The sequence below is a fragment of the Saimiri boliviensis genome, chromosome 2 (genome assembly GCF_048565385.1).
Source record: "Saimiri boliviensis isolate mSaiBol1 chromosome 2, mSaiBol1.pri, whole genome shotgun sequence".
Taxonomy (NCBI): Eukaryota; Metazoa; Chordata; class Mammalia; order Primates; family Cebidae; genus Saimiri; species Saimiri boliviensis.
Genome location: NC_133450.1, coordinates 36,767,212 through 36,794,348, shown reverse-complemented (window position 1 = coordinate 36,794,348; position 27,137 = coordinate 36,767,212). Strand labels below are relative to the sequence as shown.

The 27,137-nt window shown below is 33.2% G+C and overlaps 1 protein-coding gene across 15 annotated transcripts in view; it reads left to right on the top strand.

Annotated features, from left to right (window-relative positions):
* GPHN (gephyrin) overlaps positions 1-27,137 on the top strand; it is a 664,399-nt gene that overhangs the window by 431,151 nt on the left and 206,111 nt on the right. For all 15 annotated transcript variants that reach the window (XM_003924444.4, XM_010335175.3, XM_010335173.3 and 12 more), the window contains one exon: positions 7,289-7,423. In XM_003924444.4, the coding sequence (XP_003924493.1) occupies positions 7,289-7,423 (135 nt within the window). The remainder of the gene's footprint in view (positions 1-7,288; positions 7,424-27,137) is intronic.

Here is a 27,137-nt window from a genome sequence, read left to right as displayed (position 1 = left end):
AAATTCAGTAAGTTGCCTCATATTCGTAGTTTTCTGAGTGTTGTATCATGAAAGGGTATTTCATCAAATGTTTGTTCAACAGTAATGGACATGATCATTTGTGAGGTTTCTTTTCCTCTCTATTCTGTTAACATGGTGTATTTCATTGATTTATTATCTTATATTGAGCCACTCTTAAATTTTTGGAATAAATATTACCTAGTCTTAATGTATAATTCTTTTAGTATACTATTTGCTTTTGTTTTCTAGTATTTTTTTAAGGATTGTTGCATCTATATTCATAAAGGCCTGTATTTTTTTGTTGTTGTTGTTCTTATGATTTTATTGTCGTGAGTGTCAGGGTAATACTGGCCACTTAAAATGAGTTAGGAAGTATTCCCTCCTCTTGTATTTTGTGGAAGAGTTGGTAAAGAATTTTTTTAAATTCTTCTTAAACACTTAATAGAACTCCTTAATGAGACCATCTGGTCCTGGGCTTTTCCTTGTTGAAAGTATTTTTATGTACTCATTCAACCTTTTTAGTACTTCTATTCAGATTTTCTGTTTTTTCTGGAGTTGGTTTTGGTAGCATCTTTGTTTCTAAATATTTTTGTGTCTTATCTAAGTCATGCAGTTTGTTTTCATATAGTTCATAGAATTTAATGATTATAAAATAATCATCTGATCATTTAATTTCTGTAAGATCACTAGCAATGTTCCTATTGTCATTCCTGGTTTTAGTAATTTGAATCTTTTCCTCTTTTTGTCAGCCTACTTAAAGATTCATTAATTTTGCTAATATTTAAAGGACCAACTCTGGTTTTGTTGATTCTTTCAATGTTTTTGTGTTCTCTATTTTGTTTATGTGCACTATAATTCTTATTACTTTCTTTTGTTTGCTTTGGGTTTAGTTTATACTTTATGTTATAGTTTCCTAAGGTGGAAGATTAGTGTATTGATATGAAATATTTCATCTTTTTAAAAGCCAATGTTAACAGCTATAAATTTCCCTCTGAGCACTGTTTGTCTGCATCCATGAATTTTCATATTATGTTTTCATTTTCATTTAACTCAAATTATTGTCTTATTTCACTTGTGATTTCTTCTTTCACTGGTTATTTTAAAATATGTTTAATTTCCACATATTTGTAAATTACCCAAATTTATTTATTTTCTTTTTTCTTTTTTTCCTTTTTATTTTTATTTTTTTTTTTTTTTTTGTGTTGGAGATAACTCTGTCTCCTAGGCTGGAGTGCAGTGGCACCATCTTGGCTCACTGCAACCTGTGCCTCCCAGGTTCAAACAATTCTCCTACTTTAGTCTCTGGAGTAGCTGGGGTTAGAATATTTTGTAGGGCAGATCCACTAGCAATAAACTCACTCAGCTTTTTTTTTTTTTTAAATTCTGGGAATATCGTAATTTTTCTTCATTTGAAGTATAGTTTTTATCAGATATAGAATTTTTGGTTGACAGATTTTTCATCTTTCAACATTTTGACCATGTCATTCCGCTGCTTTCTGACTGTCATGGTTTCTATTGAGAAATCAGCTGTAAGTCTTAATGAGGATCAGATTTTTTTCTTTGTCTTTGTCACTTTCAACAGTTTGGTTATGGTGTTAGTCTTTTTTAGTTTATCTTGCTTGCGAGTATTGAACTTCTTGTGTGCATTCATGTCTTTCATCAAATTTGTGAAGTTTTCAGGAATCGTTTCCTCAAATTATCTTTTGCTTCTTTTTCTCCTCTCCTTCTGGGACCACCATCAATCATATCTCAGTACACTTGATGATATTCCACAGGTTGCTTAGGCCATGCTTTTTTTTCCCCTTCATTTATTTTCTCTCTGATCCTCATACTAGATCATCTCAATCACCTTATTTTCAACTTCACTAATTCTTTCATCCACCTGCTGAAATCTGCTGTTGAGTCCCACTAGTGAATTTTTCATTTCCATTGTAATTTTCAATATTAGAATTTCTACTTTGTTTCTTATTATGATATTCATCTTTTTGTTGATATTCCCTGTTAATGAGGCATCATTCTTGTGCTTTCTTTAGTTTTTTGTTTATAGTTTCCTTTAGCTCTTTGAGCTAAACTTTATTAAAATAGCTAATTTTAAATCTTTGTTTAGTCAGCTCAGTGTCTGAGCTTTCTCAGAGACGGTTTCTGTTTATTTCTTTTTTCTTTTTTTTTTTTTTTTTCCTGTGTACAGGTTATACTTTCTTATTTCTTTACATGCTTCATAATCTTTTGTTGAAGAATTGAATTTAAATATTATAAGTGGTGACTCTGGAAATTAATTATCCCCACTTCCTGGGGCTTTTTGTTGTGACTTGTTCAGCAGCAGCAGTTGTTTGTTTAGTTCATTTTTTGAAATAACTTTGTCAAGCTTGTATTTCCTTTGCTGTGCATAACCTCTGAAGTTTCTGTTGTTTCATTAGTTGTCAACTAGTGATTTGACAGGTATTTCCTTAAATGCCTGGAACCAAAAAATTAACAGTAATAAAAACAAAACAAAAAATCAGAGAAAATCTCCCATTTTTTGCAGATGAGCTCTTTGTGTATATTAGGTCACACTTCAACACTCAGCCAGGCAATTTACAACTCTTCATTAGCTTTCATTTCCTGCTTATATAGAGCCTCAGGTCTTTTCTGAGGATGTGTCCAGCCCTCGAAAAACCTCACCTTTTAAGTCCAAAGAATATATGAGAGCTTTTCAGAGTCTTTATGCCTGGAAGTACCTCATTTCATAGCCTTCACTCCCAGGTTTTCCACTTTATCTGCTGTTTGTCCTGTTTTCCCATGCCCAGATGACAGTGGCTAATGCATTTACTTTTTAATAATTGGACAAACACTACCCAAGGAGTAGCTGCCTCAACCCTGGGAGTATTCTGAGTTAAGTGAAATAAAGGCAAGCCCTTTGAATGTGTCCTTCAGTAAGTCATAAGATATTTCAAAACAAAAAAAAAATGCAATTCTTTTCAAATAAGGTTTGTTTTCCCTCTGGTACTACAGATGTGTATTGGGAATATGGGCTGTTGTCTTCAAGGCCACCTTTTTGGTTTGTTTTTCTTGATTAACTGTTCACCTGGTTGTAAACATTTTATTCATTTTCAGAGTTCTGGTAAAGTTCATTCTGGCTGTTTTTGCCAATTTATTTTCTGCTTTAGTAGAGTGATGGGATTTTGGATTTCTCTACTCTGCTGTTTTCACTGATGTCACTCAGGAAGGATTCCTTATAAGATATAAAAACCACTAACTATAAAGGAAAATATTGATATATTTAGCTATATTAAAATTAAACATTTCGTTCATCAATAAACATGATTAAGGTAAAAGACAAGCTACAGAGTAGGAATAGATACACTATATACAACTGACAAAAGACTAGTTATCCAGAATAAATACTGAAATCTAACAATTTAGTAAGAAAAGAACAATGAAATTAGGGGAAAATATGGGCAGAAGATTTGAACGGCGACTTCACAAAAGAGAAAACCTAAATGGCTAACAAATACATGAAAAGGTGCTCACTCTCACTAAGAATCGGAGAAAGGAAAGATAAAACTACAGTGCCATATTGTTACACACCCACCAAATGTTTTAAAATGAATAATGCCAACTGTGCTAGGTAGAATTAAGCTGTAGAATAAGAGAAACTGTTACTATTCTTTGGGGATAGATGTATAGATTGCTTACCCAACTTAGAAATTTTTAAAAGAAGGTATTCATACCCTATAATCAACAGTTCTATTCCTGAATGCGAATGTGTGTATGTGTGTGTATATATATATATATATATATATATCTCCCAGAATTTTACTCACATGGGCATCATAACACCCATAGTTTCCTAGTGGCATTTTTCATAATGTCTTCAAAATGAAAACAATGCAGTTGTCTTCAACAGAGTAATCTATATTCACTGACTCCTTTTCCTTACCTCCAGTTTTTTTCTTGATCCCTTGTAATCAGGTTCTGTCTTTATCAAATAATGAAATAGAATTCTCTCAGGTAACTAATTACTACCGTCTTGTTCTTCAGTGTCTAATTCTTCCCCCTTTTTCTAGTTTCTGTCTTGACATATTGTTCTTATATGGTCTTCATCTTTAGGATCTCATTTATTATTGTAACTTCAACAACTATATCTCAGCAATAATTTCAAAGTCTGTATCTCTAGCATAGGCAGTTGTTTTTGTTTTTTTCTTAAGATTGGGGGTGAGGATTTGTTTCCAAACTATGTAAATGAAATTGCAAACTTATGTTTACTGGTATTAACTGGATTCACAATAGTAATTGAAAATTCCTTTGCCTTGTCCTTCATTTTCATTCATCAATGCATTTTTTAAAGAATTTTGCCATTCTCCTAAAGCTATCTTTACCACTTTTACTCCCCTTATTCTCATTAGTAAGCCTCTCCTGCAAGCATCAAAAAAAAAAGACAGATATTTATCTGTCTCTTTTACTCACAATTTACTTTGCTTTATCATACCTACTCAATTCCTCAATTTATATCTACCATTTTTGCTTTCTTTACTAGCAATTTCTTGATTAACTAGATGTAATGGCTTCTTTTCATCTCTCTCTCTATTCCTATTTTCTCTCATATTTGATTTTTCCCCCTATTCCTTTGATATCCACCCATCTCGATTTTCCTCTTTTTCAATAGTTTCTTATGATAGGAACACCAAATAATTATCTTCCAAACCAGAATGCTTTTGAAAATGAAAAGAGGTGCTGTTTGATAATTAAGCCAGCATAATAGGCATAAACCCAGATTGTTCAAGGAAAAATAGGATATGTGGTTGCCCCATTTAGACATCTTATCTTCTTTCCGTTCATTTTCTTTTGTTAACCCCTTAATATGAATGTTACCTCAAATTTTCAACCATCGTCTTTTGTTCTTTCACATATTCTCCATAGGTGATCTGACACACTTGAATGACTCAAATTACTACCTCCATTGGTAATTCCCAAATTATATGTCCTAATTTTTTCCTGAGTTCCAGACCCATATACCTCATCAAGCAGCTCAAGATCAGTAGCCCGAAAGTACCTAACCACAAAATTTAAACTTATCTTTTCCCTCAAATATCCTGATTTTAATTTACATTTATGTATATATACATAGAGATATATAGTGTATATATGCAGTTATGTGTATAAGTCTGAAGATACATATCACACATAGACATTATTTGTGCAGTTGGCTTCACTAGATGCTGGACGTACAATAGTAGCACAACAGAGTTCCATCATGACAGTGTATTTTAATGTTGGAGATAGACATTGATCAAAGTATCACACATATAAATGTTGTGATACTCTCTATAAGTGTGGTCGTTGCTGTGAAGGAGAGGATTATGATGTCAATGAAGTATAATATGAGTATTTGACCTTTCAGTATATGGCCTTTTAAATTAGTTAAGTGAGAACAAATAGCTCTTCAAAATTAGACTTCATTTCTTGGAAATACTGATCAGAATTCAGTACTCAAATATGCTAGCAATGGAATTGTCTTGCTTCTGAGAATTCCTGTTGCTTTTAGTACTACTTATGGCTATATCGCTTATAAAATCATATAAAATTTCAACCACTGAAATAGTAGCAGTATCATTGGAATTAAGGATGTTGGTATAGAAACTAAATAAAGGAGCCTCTATGGAAATAGTGTTAGTTTTGTGAGGAAGAAATGATGCATAATATTAGGAATACCTTTTAGTCACAAAGTCTGGCTGCTTCTCTCTTCACATAGTAAGTGATATTTGTTGATTAAATGTTAATTGCTCATTCTTTTGTCATGTTTCGTCTTATGCACAAAATTTGGAAGTTTTCATGTTCCCATTCTTAGAAGACCTGTGCCTATTACTAGTATCCCAGAACATGAACTAAATTATGCAAAGCCTAAAGTAACAAATTTATAATCAACATGTATTAATAATGTTAAAAATAATCTACAGTATTAGTCTTTATGTTTATATACTTTTAGAATAGTGATACTCAATTACATCAGTCTTTACTATGTTGATAACTATAATAATAACCAACATTTACTAAATATTTACTACTTGAAAGTGCTAGATAATTTACATGCATTATCTTACTTAGCCCTTACAGTAATCCAGTGAGGCATATTCTATTTTTATCATCAATTTTCAGGTAAAGGAAGTGGCAATTCAAAAGGTATATCTATCAGGATGCTAGCAGAAGTCAGATATCATGCTTAAATATATAATTGAGGAGAGTTGAATAAGAATCTATAGGATGAGCTAGGCACAGTGGCTCACACCTGTAATCCCAGCACTTTGGGAGGCCGAGGTGGGCAGATCACAAGATCAGGAGATCAAGACCATCCTGGCTAACATGGTGAAACCCGATCTCTAATAAAAATGCAAAAAATTAACTAGGCTTGGTGGTGTGTGCCTGTAGTCCCAGCTACTCGGGGAGGCTGAGACAGGAGAATCACATGAACCTGGAGGCTGACGTTGCAGTGAGCCGAGATTATGCCACTGCATTCCAGCCTGGGCAACAGAGTAAGACTCCATCTCAAAAACAAACAAACTAAAAGAACTTACAGGATGTACAAAGGTTTGGACAGAATTTAGGTAAAGACATTATGGAATGCCTGGAACTAGTAACAGTGGGAACCATTCATACTCCTACCTAATGGAGCCAAGGGGAAGAGTGCTATTAGAATCTAGAGAAACAGCTGTAAGCAAGAAGGGCAATCTGACGTGAGCTGTGATCTTGAGTTGAGTGACACAGCCAACTTATGATGACCTGGTAGAGAGGGAGCTAGGAGAATAAATGCTAGACCTTTCTCTTCCCAACTCAGTCTTCTGCCAGTGTCTTCCGCTGGCTGAACCCAACTGGAAGCCGGGGCAGAAAATAATTTGTTGATGCTATCCATACAGGTCAGTTCAGAGCAGAGAGGGTGAAAAGGGTTGGAGACTGATCTGAAAAGGAAATGGAAAATATCTAGGAATTTAAAAACTTACTCAATATTTCAAACTATTAAAGGGCTGACCAAGTATATGAATGAATGACAAATCCCTTATTCCTAACTACAATACTATACTGCCTCTCATATTAAAAAGTTTTATGAAATGGTACTTGCCAGGAGAAATACTTGAAATCTGAAAGTTTCTATTCTATCTCAAACTGTTGGATGCATTTATATATAACAGTAAGTGACAGTAAATATGTCAGAGCTGAGCAGCAAAGAATGCTAAAAAAAAGGGGGGGAGGTTCTTGATTCTACATATCATTGGCATTTTCAGAACATTAAACCATAGTTGTTCCCCTTGTTCAGATTCCAGACTCCATCATTTCTCGTGGTGTTCAGGTGCTCCCACGAGACACAGCCTCCCTCAGCACTACTCCTTCAGAATCGCCTCGTGCTCAGGCTACATCTCGCCTCTCTACAGCTTCCTGCCCAACACCAAAAGTAAGTACAGTTCCTTCGCACCTTACACCTGCTCTTCTATAGAAATCTGGGAAAACTAACCAATATTTCCTTCTGCTTGTCAAGGTTGGATTGCATGCAAGATTACATTATGAGAAACGAATAAAGTATAAGATAGTTCTCACCCATTGTGTCACAAATTGTCATATTAGGCCAGTAGTAGGACAATACAGATTTCATTCAAAATATCTTACTCATACATCACAGCTAAGGCTATTACTTTCTGTAGCTCCTGTTTCTTTGTTGTAAATTTGTTATTTTTTAGTATACCCATCATTATAGATGTAAGGTTATTTGTTTACACTGAGGATTAATGTATTTTGGCCAGTAAACAGCAAGATTAACAAAATTATGTTACCAAAGGGATTTCTTTAAACTTGTCCAGGCTGGGGTAGCTCCCTGCTCTAGTATCATTCCAAATTTTTTCAAACATATTCATCTTGGAATGTTGCTGCCTAATATTTGCAAACAAATCTAAATTTATTAGAAAGAAAGTTTTAATGCCAACCTTTGGGGGAGAGAAGAAGTTTCTTAGTCTTTTTTTTTTTTTTTTTTTTTTCAATAATCTGTCACTGAATTGTGTAGGGTAGGGAAAGAATGAGACACTTACATACTGCTCACATCTTTGTATATATGATAAATTAACTAGCAGACATTATTACTGCTGTGACTACTTTCTCCCAGAATGCTCCTTTCCTGATTAAGTCAGTCATTTGTGCTTTCAGGTTCTCAATGTGATGGATGCAATATTGGTCTCAAAAGATTAACAGTAACATTCCTTATTATTTAATAAAACATGATGTTAGACACCAAATTTGTTCTAGGGAATCTGACAGTTAATTTTTCAAATTATAGTTTTTTCTCTGTCATCAAATTTAAGTACCTATATAGCTGTCTTCCTCAATTCCATCTTTTCTATTAGTTTTATGAATGTTATAATTTTATTTGACTAGAAGGGATCTCAGTTTCTGATGTGAATAGTGCAGTTTGTTTTACATTACATGTTATAATCTTCTCAGCACTGTTTCCAGTGTTTCTGTTGTATATCATTATTTTAGATATATGTCAAAAATAACTGATACTAATTTTATTATTTAATAAAACCGAGGCCCTAAATCTTCAATGAAAATAAACCGTAAGAATATTGTAGGCGTTAAGTATATGCTAATGCCATTTGGGTGCCAATAAGCTATATTTTCAAATGAAATGAAAGCAAGGAATTCTTAAAACCTGAATTAGATGGAAAAAGCTCATCTATGTATTTTAAATTATTAAAACAAAATAACTTAACAGTTTGACTGCATTAAAATCCAGTTGTACCAGCTAAACTCACTTGTAAAGTCTGGAAAATATTTAAAACTAAAAGTTAAGTTCACCGTAAGGTGTTTTGTTCACTGAATATTAACATCTAAATGTTGGGAATCCAGAACTATTCAAGGCACAATCTCTTTTTTTCTTAATAATATACTGAAACCATAAGCATTTTTTAAAAAATATTTTATGCTAAATTTAATTATAGTTATTCTTGAGTCTTTTTAAAAAAAACTTGGTAATTATATTTTAGTTACACAGAGGATATAATATACAATTTTAAAAATCACTTGGTACTTCCAAATTCACCAAAGTAAAATTCTAAAAACTAATAATGTAATAATGTTAATATTCATTAAATTAATTCGCTTATTGCAGAACTTTAAGAGAGCAAGTGGCTTGTCTTGATATTTTCTCCTTAGTTAACACTTAGAGGTTCAAATTGACAGTGAATTCAAAAAAGCATTATATCTTTGTCTAGGAATAAGATTATGTTTCTTTTGGATAATTTTTATCAACACTAAAATGTATACCTCAAAGATAAAATTGTCACTTTGGTGTAATTTTTAATATAAATTTTAAATGCTGAATTAGAATATTAATATAAAAGAAACTGGTTTGAATATTGATATTTTAAAAAGAGTTGATCTATTCCAATTAGGAATCTGGAAATAAAATTTTAAAAATAAAGGAGGAAAGAAAGTGAACTTAATCTTTCTAATAAGAAAGGTCTCATAAATCATAAGACTGCTTAAGAGAATCTAAACTAGGTGCTCTTATAAGTGCTAATATCAGTGACAGATGTACTGTCTGTCTTCATGGAGTTTACAATTTAGTTGTATATTCCAGGCTGAGTATCCCTAATCCAAATGCTTGGGACCAGAAGTGTTTCAAATTTCAGATTTTTTTCAGATTTTGAAATATTTGTAGATACTTAAGCAGGTTGAATGTCCCTAATCTGAAATCCAGACTACTCCAATGAGCAGTTTATTTGTGCTCAAAAAGTTTCAGATTTCATATTTTCAGATAGGGATGCTCAACGTGTAAAATAAACAAATAGACAATAACTTTAATAATTATAATTTCACATTAATTTAATAATTATAATTGAAATGCAATACCTGCTAAGAAGAAATGAAAATGTTACGTTGGCAGAAAATAATAGCAGGGAACTTCATTTAGGTAGGGTGAGTAGAGAAAGCCTAACATTTCACCAGAGGCAATGAAGAATTAAAGAAAACCAAATATGATCTTTTGTGCTGTGTGGAGGTTTTAGGAATTATACTGATCAGTAATGCCCACTTTGAAGGCAGGTGTCACACCAATCAAGAACTCTTACACTAAAACTTTTCATTAGTACGTGAATACTCTAATTCAGTGACGTTAGCAGCCAATTTCAAATATCTGTTATTTTTAATTTAAAATAATGAATTTTTTGCCTTTCGCCACTGAGTTGAATATCAAGGCCATAGATTTTAACACTTAGCTCTGTTCTAGGTGAATTATTTACTGTAATTTTTAGCATAAAAATTTGGGACAGAGAGATCCAAAAGCAATTTTGGGGTTTCTAATTTGAGATATTAGGTAGATGATAATGTTGTTAACTATATTAAGGAATAAAAGAGAAATGGCAAGTCTTGAGGATAAAAGAAAAGAGGGTAATGCATCTTGATTGAGAATGTGTTTAATCTGAGGCATATGTGAGACAACCAAAGAGCGATATCCAGCATAAAATTGGAAATACAATTTGAGTTTTAAATTCTTGTTTTTACTTCATCTTGATTATGATATTTATAAGTTAATACATATTAATTAGTGTTAGCCAAATCCCATAGAAATCTCCTTTCTACATTTCTTTTTTTTTTTTTTTTGAGATGGAGTTTCGCTCTTGTTATGCAATGGCGTGATCTCGGCTCACCGCAACCCCCGCCTCCTGGGTTCAAGCAATTCTCCTGCCTCAGCCTCCCAAGTAGCTGGGACTACAGGCACATGCCACCATGCACAGCTAATTTTTGTATTTTTAGTAAAGACGGGATTTCACCATATTGACCAGGATGGTCTCAACCTCTTGATCTCGTGATCCACCCACCTTGGCCTCCCAAAGTGCTGGGGTTATAGACCTGAGCCACCGCGCCCGACCTCTACATTTCAAATTAGGCATGCACAGCTTGTCACGCACAGAAATGTATGTGTAAACATATTTTTTCTACAACAGAAATACAATAGTTTTGAATGATCAGTAATAGAAAGAACACTTGACTTAATAATAGGAGACCTAGATGGAAATTCTTTTTTCTCTGCCTCATAACCACACTAAATTAAGCAAGTTACTTAACTTTACTGAGTTTTGTGTCTATTATTTGACTGACCATCCTTGTCTCTACAACAGTGTTTATTACTCATTAAATAAGTCTTTGCCTTGTAGTAGAATAACAACAATGAGCAAGTAGACATTGTTCCACCTTTTACAAATAGGTAAATTAGACAATTAAAAGTTAAAATAAAGTATAATAAGTGCTAGAATTGATTAGCAAGAATACATAGTATTATGGAAATAGCTATCAGAAGCACTTAACCAAGTCTTTGTGAAAACACAAAGGGTTAAATAACCAAGTTGTGATTCAGAACTAACAGTTCCAGTCTTTCTCTCTATGGCTTTTTATCATTGAGCCATATGTAAGCTGAAACACTTCCTGTCCATCTGCATGTGTTAATCCATTTATTTAGGTCAACAACCATAATAGTATTGCATTATACCTATATTGTAATATCCTGGATTATTCATTGATCCTTTAAGATTCTTTAGCAATAATGAGAACAAAATCTGTAAAACTATTGCAGGTCGTGGTTGTTTTTTTTTTTTTTTTTTTCTTGTACCTCATCACAACCTAATAAAGATAACCATGTATTATCCTTTGTAAATAATTCTTCATATCTTACATTTTATTCAGCAAATTTATTTGCTAAAATATTTTATTATATATAGGGAAAAGTCATTTCTCTCATATATTTTCTTTTAATGAAATCTGACTGAAATGAGGAATGATTTTCACTCCTCTTGCTTTATGGCAGTGAAGTATCTTTCAAGAACAAAGTTGGAATATTTACTTTCATTGTCCTAAGTAAAATAGTACCTAAGTCAAATAGTATGTAAATTCTATTTAAAGAAGTGTAGATAATATCTAGACACAAGTTCTAAAATAATGGTAGTCTTCTAAAAACAATTTGCTGAAAGAATAATTCATAGTTGATAAATTATCTTTTAAAGTTAGCATGATTTACAACTTAGATGAGTACTGATTTTCAGTTATGAAGGTCAGCAGCATCTCTATTTAGAAATGAAATCAAGGCCAGGTGCAGTGGCTCATACCTATAACCCTAGCACTTTGGGAGGCTAAGGCCAGTGGATTGCTTGAGGACAGGAGTTCAAGACCAGCTTGGCCATCATGGCAAAACTCTATCTCTACTAAGATACAAAACCTTAGCCAGGCTTGGTGGTGCATGCATATCATCCCAGCGTCTTGGGAGGCTGAGGTGCGAGAATTGCTTTAACCTGGGAAGCAGAGGTTGCAGTGAGCTGAGATCAGGAAGGAAGGAAGGAAGGGAGGAAGAAAGGGAGGGAGGGAGGGAGGGAATCAAGAAGCTTAAGGTAGAAAATAGTGTTCAGAGCATAGGAAAGGAAGGAAGGAGGGAAGGAGGAGGGAGGGAGGGACGGGAGGAGAGAGGGAAGGACAGAGGGAGGAAAGAAAGAGAAGGGAGGAGAGGGGAAGGAAGGAGGGAGGGAGGGAGGAAAGGAAGGAAGGAAGGAAGGAATCAAGAAGCTTAAGGTAGAAAATAGTGATCAGAGCAAAAAATAAAAATGTTTCAAATTTTAATTTACCATCAATTTACCATTCCTTTTAGGTTTTATTAAAATAGAGAACATTTTTAAAGAGTACTTTCATTATCCTTTTATTCCCTAAACATCTGAAGTTTGATTCTGAGTTTAGTCTTTAGTCACATATTTCCCTGTATCTTAAAAGTTAGCAAAGAATTTTGTGCTTAGACTAACCAGCAAGTTGTGGTTTTTTGCTCTTAGGAAGAAAATATAAATACTATCAATATCTAACTGAACTGAAGTTTATACAACAATTAAAACATACATGTATTGAAATATCTTTATATAAAGGGTATAGTCCTTTAATGTGCTAATGTCTAATACTATATTCAAACAAAATATGTGATTATTACTTTTTTGTAGGTTTCTCTTGTTGTCCTTTGAGCAAAAGAATGTAGATTGCTGTGAATAAGCTATATTCTTAACTCAAGTTTTCTAATGTGTGAGTCTGAAACGCAATGTGAGTTCCTTTACCTATAAAATTGATACTGTTGATTTGATATCAGCATAATATTTTCTCTGGGGTGTTTTCTTCGTTTTTACAAACTATTGCATATTGTCACAATTTTCCTTTGTGAACATCAGAGTGATTATTTGATATGGCTAGGTCATTCATTAAACCTGAGTTCCCAAGTCTCTGGAGAAGCTCATGAAATGGCTGTAATTTCAGCCTAAATTAAGTCACTAACTGGTGACTACAAATTTTTTTCTCCTATTTTTAAGAGCCTAAATAAAATCAATAAGACTATACTAGACATAAGTTCCTTTGCTTTTGCTGAAATTATATCAACATTGGTATGTCAATCTTTTCAGCTGTTAATGACATTATAGAAATAGATTCTACATGTACATTCAACATACAACAAAAAGATTGGAAACCAATGAATTAGTGAGAGCAAAAATACATTCTCTGAGCAAAATACATGTTTTCTTTTGTGAAAGTTTACCTCATCTAGGGGGTGTTGAACAATAATATACTCAGCATTATTAGTTAGATCCAGCAGTTCTCAAACGTACTAGTCTCAGGACCCCAAATTACTTCTGTTTATGTGGGTGAATTAAAACTGAGATGTTTTTGAATATTTACTTATTTATTTGTTTAAAATAATAATAGTAAAGCCTTTACATGTTAACATAAACAACATATTTTTAGGAAAAAATATATTTTCTAAAACAAAAAATCTGAAAATAACAGCATTGTTTTACATTTTTTAAATATATATTATCTCACTTAATAGAAACTAGCTGGATTCTCACATTTGCTTTTGTATTAAGTCTGTTGTAATATGTTGTTTTGGTTGAAGTATATGAATAAATAAATCAAGCTTCCTACAGATGTATAGTTAGAAAAAAAGGACTATTTTGTTCACATTTTTTTATAATTGAGAATATTCTTTGAGACCATACCAAAAATTTACAACTGTTAGTTTAATAAAGGTGAATTGAAATGTGGAATCTAAAACCCTGGCTAGGACCCCTCCATACTCATACCTTATAATCCATTGTCTGTCTTGCACTTTGAATGGATCTTTTACCCAGGCATGATTTTGGAACATATATATTGGTCATTTGGAAAGTATAAATTCTTCCAAAAGTTGACATATTTTGTTATATCAAAAAATTGCCAAGTTCATCTAAAACATCTGTGATGTATTAGAAGCACTTAAGCTCATAGTGACACATAGACATTTTCTACAGTTCTAATTTATGCTTAGAAGCTAGAAATTGGGCCAGGGACAGTGGCTCACACCTGTAATTGCAGCACTTTGGGAGGCCAAAGTAGACAGGTCACTTGAGGTCAGAAGTTTGAGACCAGCATCGCCAACATAGGAAAACCCTGTCTCTACTAAAAATGCAAAAATAGCTGGGTGTGGTGATATGTGCCTGTAGTCCCAACTATTTGGGAGGCTGAGGCATGAGAATCACTTGAACCTGGAAGGTAGAGGTTGTAGTGAGCCAAAATTGTGCCACTGCACTCCAGCCTGGGCGACAAAAAAAAAAAAAGAAAAAGAAAAGAAGCTAGAAATAGTATCCCTGGCAAAAAAGCAGCAAATAGTTTTTCTTGAATTGAAGCGGCTTAATTTTTTAGAAAATGTATACCAAACATCTAAGTGTGAATAATAATTTATTAGTTATTTCATTCTTTCAAGTAAAAATGGCATTCTGTTTAAAAACTAGCTATTCAGCTTACAACTCAACAATTCCGTAAGTAAGTGCTTTTCTTTGAGACAACCACCATCCTTTGGTATGCAGAAGCATTTTATTAGTACTTCCCATTTTGTCACATTTAAGGGCCAAGTTTTAATTAATTTATTTTTTAATATTAAATAGTAAATTTGGCCGGACGTGGTGGCTCACACCTGTAATCCCAGCACTTTGGGAGACCGAGGCGGGTGGATCACGAGGTCAAGAGATCGAGACCATCCTGGTCAACATGGTGAAACACCGTCTCTACTAAAAATACCAAAAAATTAGCTGGGCTTGGTGGTGCGTGCCTGTAATCCCAGCTACTCAGGAGGCTGAGGCAGGAGAATTGCCTGAACCCAGGAGGCGGAGGTTGCGGTGAGCCGAGATCGCGCCATTGCACTCCAGCCTGGGTAGCAAGAGCGAAACTCCATCTCAAAAAAAAAAAAATTTAACATGTATTAATAATATTGTCATGTAATATTATAATTAATCATGTAAATTCAAATATTACATTGAGGACATAGTAAATATTAAATTTACTACGTCACTGAGGACAGTATATGAAACTAGCTTTTTGAAAAAGAAAAATAGTACATGGCAGAGAATAGAACAGTGATTGTTCATACTACTTGGATCTACTGCCTTGATTTATACTAAGATGTCAATCCACCATTGATTTTTGTACCATCAGTGCAAATGTCCACATAGCAAAAAAAGACAAATAATGTCTTAGTACTATTAGCAAAATAAATTGACTTTGTGGAGCCCCGAAAGGGTTTCCAGGACCCTCATGGGTTTGTGGACCACACTTAAAGAACCATTGATAAAATCAAATGAGCAAACTGGCCTCTGTTTCTTGAAAATATTCTGGGTCAAAATGATCACTATTGAATCCTTTAACATATATTTTCCATAGAAGCAGTATTACAGTGGTATTCACAGTCTAAGAGATCTGATCCTTTATGTAAATGACTACCAGTACCTTCCTCTGTGATCTAGGTTAATCCTGGGGCAGGGAACACTTACACCTCTCTCATTCCAAATGAGAGGCTTCATGAAATCTTTCAAAGATTTCAGACCAGATATTATAATTCCAAACTAACTTTATTCACTTTCAGTGTGGTATTAATTCTGCACTTGGATAACAACTGATTTTCCCCAGGATGTTATGTCTACTAATAGGTAACATACAAACCCCTCTTTTAAGAAATAACCTAGTTGTTGGCAGATAATCTTTTGAGTATATAATTGAGGATAGCTCATTTTTGAAATCAGTTTGGAACACTTAGAATGTGGGAAAGTTCAAATAAAAATACACATTGTCAGTATTTTCTAAAAAGTCAGATCAACATTGCCTGCCCACTATTGACATAATACAGTGTATCAATACTCAGCTAATATTCTTTAGACCCTCCAGACTATTTAACTCACTTATATTAAATGCCTGGGTCCAGTGGACATTTGAGTAACTGGTTTCTGCCCTAATTCACTATCTAATTTCTCTTCCTTTATAACATATTTGTTTGGGGATTTATTCTCATTTGTTAGCAAACCAGAATTTTGAGACTTCATATAAAAAATGATTCTCTTGCACCCTTTTCTAATGAGAAAGGTACCACCCAGTATGGGAAATAATTAAATATTTTGATGAAACTAAAATTATATAATAATGCATTTTAGCATTTTTGGTCTATAACTTATTTTCAGTTGTTTTCCTGTGATGTTCTGCTGGGTATGTAGGATTTTACATCAGTTTCTCTTTTTTCATTATAAGTATCATTATAATGATAACTGAAAATGTAATTTCCCTATCTCTTTCTAATTATTTAATGGTCACAGAACTATGTTTATTACTGAAGCTAAATGTAACAACTATGAAATGTATAATTGCCACTCTGAAGTCTAAACTTGCAAATGAAATTTGATACCTGAGAAGATAGAGCAAATCAAAAATTGCTAGCTATAGAATTAACATTTTATAGCTAAGGCAGACTGTAAGTGGTATAGTTTTGGTATAGTTTCTTTTTGTTTAAAAAAATATACATATTCATTTGGAAAAAATTTTAAAACTCACATAAAAAGTTCTTATAAAATGCCCTTTATAAATAACCACTGTTAAAATTTTGCTACATATCATTCTCTTATGTTTTTCTCTGCATTTAAATATCTTGTAACAAGAAGGCAGTGATTAAGAGCTGAGTTTCTGGAGTCTGACAGGCCTGGTGATGAATCACTTAATAGATGTGTGGCTTTCTAAAAGTTACTTCACCTCTGTAACCTTAACTATCTCATCTATAAAATGAAAAATCATGATACTATTTGCTTCATAGGGTTGTCTTAAGAATTTAAGTTTAAAATCTATATAAATCACTTAGCACAATGATTGAAATATAAGTAATCATTAAATATTAGCCACTATTATTAAATTGTCTATAGCATTTTAACCTATCTTGTTTACTTAGTAATATGAGCATCTTTCTATGTCATGAACATCTTTACATGTTGTAAGTTATCTTCTACAACATTAATTGGATTTTTTGATATTCTAATTGATAGATGGGACAGTTTTTTCACCAACCACTATTTCAGGTGTTTTTCTTGTTTCTTATTTTTTAATTTTAAAAGCAATGCTATAGATAATCTTTCAGAAGTTTAAGGTTTTGGAGTCATCTCTTAATCAAACTCAGTAACTTCTGTTGTCTCTACTTTTATTGAAAGTATATGCAGAACTTTTAGGCTTATTATTTCTATATTTTACATGGGTACCAGGAATAGATCATTTTGCATCTTCGTGTATTTAATGATATATTGGAAGAAGCAGTTTTTAGCATTTGCATTTGACTGATTTACTGGCAGACACTTAAAAACTATAAACCCAAAGTCTTTTGAAAAGCTAACAAGCTTGAGCCGGTAAAAGTATTACACTACAAGGCACAAAGTATTGAGTACCAACCCTAGTCTCCCATATTATAACTTTATGAAGGCCGGGCACAGTAGCTGATGCCTATAATCCCAGTACTTTGGGAGGCCAAGGTGGGAGAATCACTTGAGCCCAGGAGTTCAGGACCAGCCTGAGCAACACAGTGAGACCCCATCTCTACAGAAAAAAATGTTTTAGTTAGCTGGGCGTGGTGGTATATGCCTGTAGTATCAGCTACTCAGGAGAATCACTTGAGCCCAGGAGGTTAAGGCTGCAGTGAGCTGTGATGATGCCACTGCACTCCAGCCTGGGTGACAAAGCAAGACTGTGTCTCAAAAATAATAAATAAATAAATGAAACTATGAGGACTAGTTGACCTCAGTTTCTGTTATTTGTGACATCAAGGTATTTAATAACCTCTAAAGTCTCTTATAAGCTTACAATTCTGTTCTTTTGAAATAGTTCCAATATCAACTAAAAAATATTCTTTTAAGCCCTTCTCCTTCTGACATTTTATTAATCTCCATTTAATATAGAATAATTTACATTTACTTATTTTAAGTCCGTCTACCTCTGATATTTTATTAATCTCTAATTTAGAATAATTTACATTTACTTTTACATTCTGATCTAGTGTATAAAATGAGATTATTAACTGAAAATGTTCTAATTTCACTTAAGATCTTTTACATTTAGGTAAAGCTTGTCTCTGTTAATTGAAATATTGATTTATCTTGCTATCCCCTCTAGTTTTGTTTAAGTTATAAGAAGATAGGAGAGTGAAATGTTGAAATACAAGAAATTGTGAAATTAAGAATACTAGTTTTCAATGTAATTAAATAGCTTTGATTCAACTGTTTTTTGTTTGGGAAGTATTTTGTGTAAAACAGCCCAAAAAATATAAGCGGTCCCATCATTATTTCAGCAACAGAATTTATTAGACATCGGCATGATTTAGATATATTTAATATCCCATTTCGACTTTAATAAAGAGTATGTAGAGATTCTTCATATGTTAAAATGATACATATTCTAAAATTAGATATTTTCTGACTTAAAATTTCAGGATTATCTGTTCTCCCTACTCATTCTACTTTTGTTAAAACACAGTGAATATTTCACTGAATATTTTTTAATACATATTATGTGTGAAATACTGTATTAGCTATTGGGGTTACAGCAATGAATAGACTTTTTAACCCTGTTCTTAAAGACCTTATAGTGGCAATTACGTGAACGTAAAATATTTACAAGAAATCTACCAGATCAGGATTGACAACCTCAAAGAATTATTCTAATCCAGTAGGGGGGAAAAAAAGGATGAGTAAAAGGCAAGCATAGTCATTTATTAAATAAATACATGCAGCACAGAAATATGTTGAGGGGAAGTACACACTCACTAGAAATTTACTAAAAATTTAAAACACAGATTTTGCAATCAAATTGGTAACTATTTTAAAATTATAATCATTAGTACTGTAATGACCAATAACATGAGTATTTCTGTTCACACTAATAGGAATATAACCTTTCAAGGCAATAAATTTGTATAACCTTTCATACATGTGTCACATACATGTGTTGTTTGCTTATAAAGTATATACAGAAATGTATGCACTGTATAGCATACGTATGTATATACAGAGAGAGGCAGGACCTTCAAATGTGACGTTTTGGCTGGACACAGTGGCTCACGCCTGTAATCCCAACACTTCAGGAGGCCGAGGTGGAAGATCAGCTGAGGTCAGGAGTTCGAGACCAGCCCAGCCAACCTGGTGAAACCTCCATCTCTACTAAAAATACAAAAAGTAGCCGGGTGTGGTGGCAGGCACCTGTAATCCCAGCTGCTTGGGAGGCTGAAGCAGGAGAATCGCTTGAACCCAGGAGGTGGAAGTTGCAGTGAGCCAAGATTGAGCCTTGCACTCCAACCTGGGCAGCAGAGCAAGACTCCCATCTAAAAAAAAAAAAAAAAAAAGTTATGTTTTAACCAATCATCTTGTCTCTAGAAATGTATCCAAAGTTAATATTAAAGAGGCCATCTCAGACTCTGTACAGGAATTTTTATTATAGCATTATTCACATTAGTGAAAAATTAGAAATAATTTTAATGTGTATGAAAAGTAACTTGTATTAATAGTACACACATATATGTTATTCTATAACCTTAAAAATAATCTCATTAACAATATTTAATGACATGAGAAAATGCTAAAACTACAATGTGTAGTTAAAAGAATCAGTAAACAGAACAGTGTAGGAATAGAATTGTAAGTTATTTCACAATATACATTATTTCTAAAACCAGGAAAATAAACATATCTGTTTGATTTTGTTTGTGTATTTTTTTAGATAAGATCTGGTAATTACACAGATGACCTTGGGTCAATTTTTCAAATTTGTAGCAAAACTTAATAAAGCCAACTAGAGTTGTTTATACATATATTTGCAGGCATACCTTGGAGATATTGCAGGTTCAGTTCCAGACCACCACAATAAAGCAAACATTGCAATAAAGTGAGTCACACAAATTTTTCGGTATCCCTATCCTGTAATCTATTAAATGTGAAAATCATTATGTCTAAAAAAACCCCTAAACATATCTTAATTTAAAAATCCTTTAGTTCTAAACAATTATTACAATCATCTGAGCCTTCAGGAAATCATAGTCTTTTTCTGGTAGAGGGTCTGGCCTCAATACTGATGGCTATTGGATCTGGTTAGTGGTTGCTAAAGGCTGGTGTGGCTGTGGCAATTTCTTAAAATCATACAAGTTTGCCACATCGATTGACCCTTCCTTTCACAGAATATTTTGCCATAGAATGCAATGTTCGAACTCAATTTTTCTACAGCAGAACTTCCTTCAAAATTGGAGTCTGTCCTCTCAAACCCTGCTGCTGCTTAATCAAGTTTATTTATGCAATATTCTAAATCCTTTGTTGTAATTCCAACAATGTTCACAGCGTCTTTACCAGAAATAGTTTTCATCTAAAGGAACCCCTTTCTTTGCTTATTCATAAAAAGCAACTTGTCATCAGTGAAAGTTTTACCATGAGTATCACAATAATTCAGTCATATCTTCAGGCTCCCCTTCTAATTCGAATTCTTTTGCTATTTCTACCACATCTGCAGTTATTTCTCCTCCACTGAGGTCTTCAACTCCTAAACATCCATATGAATCAGCTTCTTCCCATATTAATGTTGATATTCTGGCCATCCGTGCACCAAAACTGTTCTAAATGGCATCTAGAATGATGAATTCTTTCTAGATGGCTTTCAATTTACTTTGCCCAGATCAATTATAGGAATTACTATATGGCAACTGTGTAGTGTCTTATGAAATCTATTTTTTAAATAACACTTGAATATTGAAACTACTGTTTGATCTATAGGCTACAGTGTGGATGTTGTGTTAGCAGGCATGAAAACGACATTATCTCCTTGTACATCCCAATCAGAACTCTTGGATGATTAGGTACAATGTCAGTGAATACTTACTTATATTTTGAAAGGAATCTTTTTGTGTAAGCAGTAGGCCTCAACAGTGGATTTAACACATTCAATAAACCATGCTGCAAAAAGATGTGCTGTCATCCAAGCTTTTTGTTCCATTTGTAGAGCATAGGCAGGGTAGATTTTTCATAATTCTTAAAGGCCGTAGGATTTCCAGAATGGTCAGTAATCATCAGCTTCCACTTAAAGTCAGCAGCTGCATTATTCCCTATCAAGAGAGTCAGCCTATCCTTTGAAGCTATAAAGCCAAGCATTAACTTCACTTTCCTAGCAATGAAAGTCCTAGATGTTTAAGGCTGTTTTATCTACATTGGCTGTTTTATCTGCATTGAAAAGCTGTTGTTTAGTGTAGCTTTCATCAGGATTTTAGCTAGATTTTCTGGATAACTCACTGCAGCTTCTAACATCAGCACTTGCTGCTTCACCTTGTTCTTATGTCATGGAGACAACTTTTCTTAGACCTCATGAGCCAACCTCTGCTAGCTTTCAACTTTTCTTTTGCAGTTTCCTCATCTTACTCAGCCTTCACAGAATTGAAGAAAGAGCCTTGCTCTGGATTTGGTTTTGTCATAAAGGGCAGTTGTGGCTGGTTTGGTCTAGCCAATCCACTCACACTTTCTCCATATTAGCAATAAGACTGTTTCACTTTCTTCTCATGCATATGTTCACTGGTGTACCACTTTAAATTTCCTTCTAGAACTTTTCCTCTGCGTTTACAACTCAGCTGTTTGACACAAGTAGCCTAGCTTTCTGGTTGTGTCCACGTTCCGCATGCCTTCCTCACTAACCTTAGTCATTTCTTGCTTTTGATTTAAAGTGATAGACATGTGACTCTTTCTTCTACTTGAACACTTAGAGGCCATTGCAGGTTTATTAACTGGCCTAATTTCAATATTGTTATGTCTCAGGGAATAGAGAAGTCAGCCTGCAGAGAGGGAGAAAGGCAAGGAATGGTCAGTCTGTGGAGCAGTCAGGGCACACACAACATTTATCAATTAAGTTCACCATCTTTCATGGCACTGTTTGTGGTACCTGAAAACAATTACAAAAGTAACATCAAAGATCACTGGTCATAGATAACCATAACAAATATAATCATAGTAAAAAGTTTGAAATATTGTAAGAATTATCAAAATGTGACACAGAGATAGGAAGTGAGCGCTTGCTGTTGGAAAATTGGTGACAATAGACTTAATTGACACAGGGTTTCCACAAACAAACCTTGAACTTGTAAAAAACACAATTATCTGTGAAGCACAATAAAATGGTATGCCTGTATACCACAGCAATTTTACATCTAGGATAAGCCATTCTATTCTTAAGCCTGCTGGATAGAAAATTATATCTTGTTTCAATGATAGTTCAAAGATAAATTTTTTTTGGTCTCATGTACAAATAATAAAAAATTACTAAGAACGTATAATTTGATGCTTAAAGGGTATTTATTTTAACCTATGTAATAACTCTTTTATTAAAGATGGGTTTTATAATTTCTTTTTAGATAAGAAATTGGTAAAAAATAAACCAAACCTTTAAAAAAGATGATTTCCTAAGGATAAAAATATGGCAGAGGGGTTTGGAGGATAAACTTGCCACCTTGATTCTAATTTTTGACTTCTCACTTCTTCCTTACTCTTTGCAAATTTTCCTAGATCTTTTTTTATCCTTTTATTAGTTTAGTTTTATAATCGTATTTCCTTTCCTCCAGAAACACATTAGTGATTATTTTTCTTTGACACACTTGTGTATTAACTGCCTCTCTTATTTCATTTATTTCTTCCTTCCTTTTTCCTTATCTTAATAAATCACAAATTAAACAATGTTTTGTGATGAGGCACCAGTTCTATTGAAATGGCTGAATAATATAATATTATAGCAAAGTAAAGTATTAACCAAATCCCAAAAGTACTTTGTTATTTATAGGAATTTGTTTAAATGTTGAGCTCTTAAGCAAAACTTTTTTTAAAAAATCTCTTCCTCCAAATCATAGCTCCCAGAAACAATCTATATCTGCACCACTATATACTAAGTGATACTGGTTGGAAGATAATTTCTAATAAAAATGTTTTATTTCTTGTCATTGATAGTCATACTTTTTTAAAAAGACATGATATGGTATAATAAGGTTAAAAATATTAGTCTCAGAATAGTTCTGAAGATATAATGAGATCTAAAAATAAAGTGGCCAACTCCTTAGGACAAACAAACAGAAATCTTAGTTTAATCCATGTAATTTTAATCTAACCTGATATAAAATATATTATAGAGAGAAGGGGAGAAGGTCTACATTCGTCATTCCATGGGTGAGAGACTAAATTAATTAAAAAACCTGAGTCAGAATATAATACCAGCTGTACTTTCATATTATTATTCATGTGTTCAGAAAGCCACTGAACCTTCCCAGACCTTGGTTCCCACATCAGTAAAAGAAACATGCAAAATATACATTTTCTAAAAAAATTTTTACCAAACATCTTGTAACTAAAGAGAAATATAAATGTATACATCCAGTGATATGTGAGTCCACCTTAATGCAGTTATCACAAGCCTAAAATTTCTTTGAAGTTTTGTATTTTATTTTAAAAGTTAATATTAAGTTGATTTTTAAACTATGAAATATATGTTTGGTTTAATAAAAATATTACATTTATGATTACTTATTTTTGACAAGAGAAGTGAGGGTGGGGCTAGAGAGTTCTCTACCTTTTAAATGGTAGAAATAGTTTTACGGTGAGCTCAGTTTTAGAAAATTGAGCTAAATCAAAGGGAATTAACGCCACATATTAGTTTAGGATCCAGGCAATTTCTTTTGTTGCATGATATTATTAGAATCTGAATTCTTGGAAAAAGGTAAATACAAATGTCAGAGTCATTTTACTACAGGCCAAGGCCTGGTAATTAATCCCTGAGGATAGTTTCCCCAGTAATTAATCCCTGAGGAAAGATTTCCAGAATGTTGCAAAAGAGGTAATACAGTGCCACATTTTCAGACTGTTTCTAAGAAATACTTTGTTAAATACATTTTAGTTAAGAGACTGAATAGAAGATTGAAGTGTTTTGGATCCCATGTATAATATCTTTTAAAATCTCAATAAAATAGTTATCAAAAGATTTCTTCATGATTAATGATGACTTTTTTTGTTTTGCTACTAAATTTTAATTGTCTGTGTAAGTAAATGAATAATCTCAATTTACTCCATGATCTTCACAATTATTTACATTCAATTCTCAAACTTCTTTGATATTGCTCTGATAGTACAAGCAATATAAACATTTACAGTTTAACCTCTCTTGGCTACTGAGAGTGTTTTGCCTTCAGAAAAGTGTTAATAAAAGTAGCTAATGATGTGAGGCTCTTATGATTATCATGAAGAGTAAAGTCGTTCATCTTATCTGAATGCTAATCTTTTGTGATTTATTTTACATTCTTATCCAAAATATAATAATCAAGCATTTGACCAGGTGCGGTGGCTACCGCCTGTAATCTCAGCAGTTTGGGAAGCAGAGGCAGGTGGATCACCTGAGGTCAGGAGGTCGAAACCAGCCTGGGCAACATAGTGAAACCTGTCTCTACTAAAAATACAAAAATTAGCCAGGTTCAGTGGAGCACACCTGTAATCTCAGCTATTTGGGAGGCTGAGGCAGAAGAATCACTTGAACCCAGGAGGCAGAGGTTGCAGTGAGCCGAGACTGTGCTACTGTACTCCAGCCTGGGCAACAGAGCCAGACACCAACTAAAAAAAAAAAAAAAAAATTAATAATAATAATAAGCATTTGAATTAGCTGTGAATCTCTTTTATCTTTACCACCCCACTATAACTGATGATTAAGGGAGGACTAAAATAAATAAGAACATTACATTTTAAATCTACTGATTTCACTTTTCTCTATTTCTTAAATTCTAGTGTATATAGTCATCTCTTTCAAATTATTTTGAAGTTTTTCAATATTAGGTATTATTGTTTCAGAAGCTACAAAAAATAAAAAACACCTCACATGGAACTTGAATTTTGGTCATTTCTGACTTCAAACACCTTGGCTTTCTAAGGTTTTTGACTTATGATGGTTTCAAAGACAGGTTTATTTATAGATATTTGATAACAAGCTTAGATAAGCTATTTACTCCCAAAGTCTCTATTTAAATCAGTCTTAGAATTTGTTTTTTACATTCAGAGTTTAGTGGTAACTGTCTTTTTTTCTTCTTGTAATTCATTCTTTAAGTTTCTATACTTGCATTTGGAACTGAAACTATACAGGAAAAATGTCTTCCATATATATATATATATAGTAATGTAAAATTTCTTCCGCAGATGGAGAGAGACAGACAGACATAGTTACATATACATTCTCTTATGAGCATCAGTTTTTTTCCAACCCATATATTTTTAGGCATGCTAAGGGAATGCTACTTTAAACTGGAAATTAGGGACTGTTGATTTTGTTCCTAGAGTTGTCATCAACTTCCAGTGTAACCTTGAAAAAGATACCTAATGTTGCTGGGCTTAATGTAATGTTAAGCCTTCTAGAAATAAAAGACACTATAGAAAATGGTTTTCACATGTTACTGTGTAAATTCAGAACATCTTCACAGTTTCTGAAAATTTTCAGAAAGCAACATGAGGCATCAGGCTATATTTTTATAGGAATCTACCAACTCTACCTTTATAATCTAGATACTATGAATCTGCATTTAAGATAGAAAGCAGCTTTTGATACTAAGACCTCAGAAATCAAAGAAAACAGCACAAGAGGATGAGCAGATATTATGAACTCACTCTGAATTCACTTCATGGGAAGCCCCTCTGTTACAAGTGCTGATGTTCTAATTAGTATCCACTGTTTCTAAATTTGACAATTCTGTTCTACTAAGAAGAGTTAGAATTGGTGAGATTATCTTTTGTCCATAACATTTAGTTAATGCTGAATAATTAGTAGAACCTCTTTATCAAGTAGCGCCAAAAGTTGATGCAACTCTTATCTACCAAGATGCTTTTATTCAAAATGAAAATTCAATTATCTCAGTATTTAATTATTCCTCAGCAATCTCCATATGCTATCAGAGTTCTTTTTAAAGGGATAAGACAATATGTATCCTACTTCCAGGAAATAAAATGTTGTAGGATGTTCAAGTTTCTATTATTTCCTGAAGACTTTAACTGGGAACTTTTGGCATAATACTGATATTTCTACTATCTCCTAAAACAAGAAGGAACATTACAGCTAGCTTTACCTCTGCTGGTCTGAATTGAGACCTCATTCTGCAAGTACAGAATCCATAGTGTAAAACCACTTTGTCTGAAGCTTCCTGTCCCCTTTGCTCTTCACTCTGCCCTTTTTGTTTTGTTTTGTTTTGTTTTGTTTTTTGATTGCCTCCCTCTTTATCCAAAACATTACTTCTTATTAGAACTTTATTTTAAAAGTACCTCCTCTAATAAAAATACTTTGTGTTTAGAAACTTCCCCTTACTTATTTACGTAGTAATATGCAATGACTTATTTCAAAAAGCAGTTTTACTTTTCATTTCCCTGTCTTACCCAAGATAGGAAATTTTCCAAGAGGAAAATTCAACTAAAATAACAGAAAGCTCTGAGGTAGTAAGTATATCTAACATTGGTCTGGCATTAAAATTTTCTGGATGGGCAGCACAATTGTTTAATTGGGAATCTCAGTGACAGCTGAACACCCTCAGTGCTTGGGTCAGCAAGCAGAGGCGCTTCATTCTGTCACCTATCAAGAATGATGCTTGTCAAGACTGATCTTTCCACCTACAGAACATTCATGTTTCTAGTCATACCATTTATGTGTTCTGATATTACAGTGGGATAGACAGTAAAACACTAAGAGAGAAAAGTACGTAGGTATATTTGTAATTCTTTGTTTTTTGTAAGCCA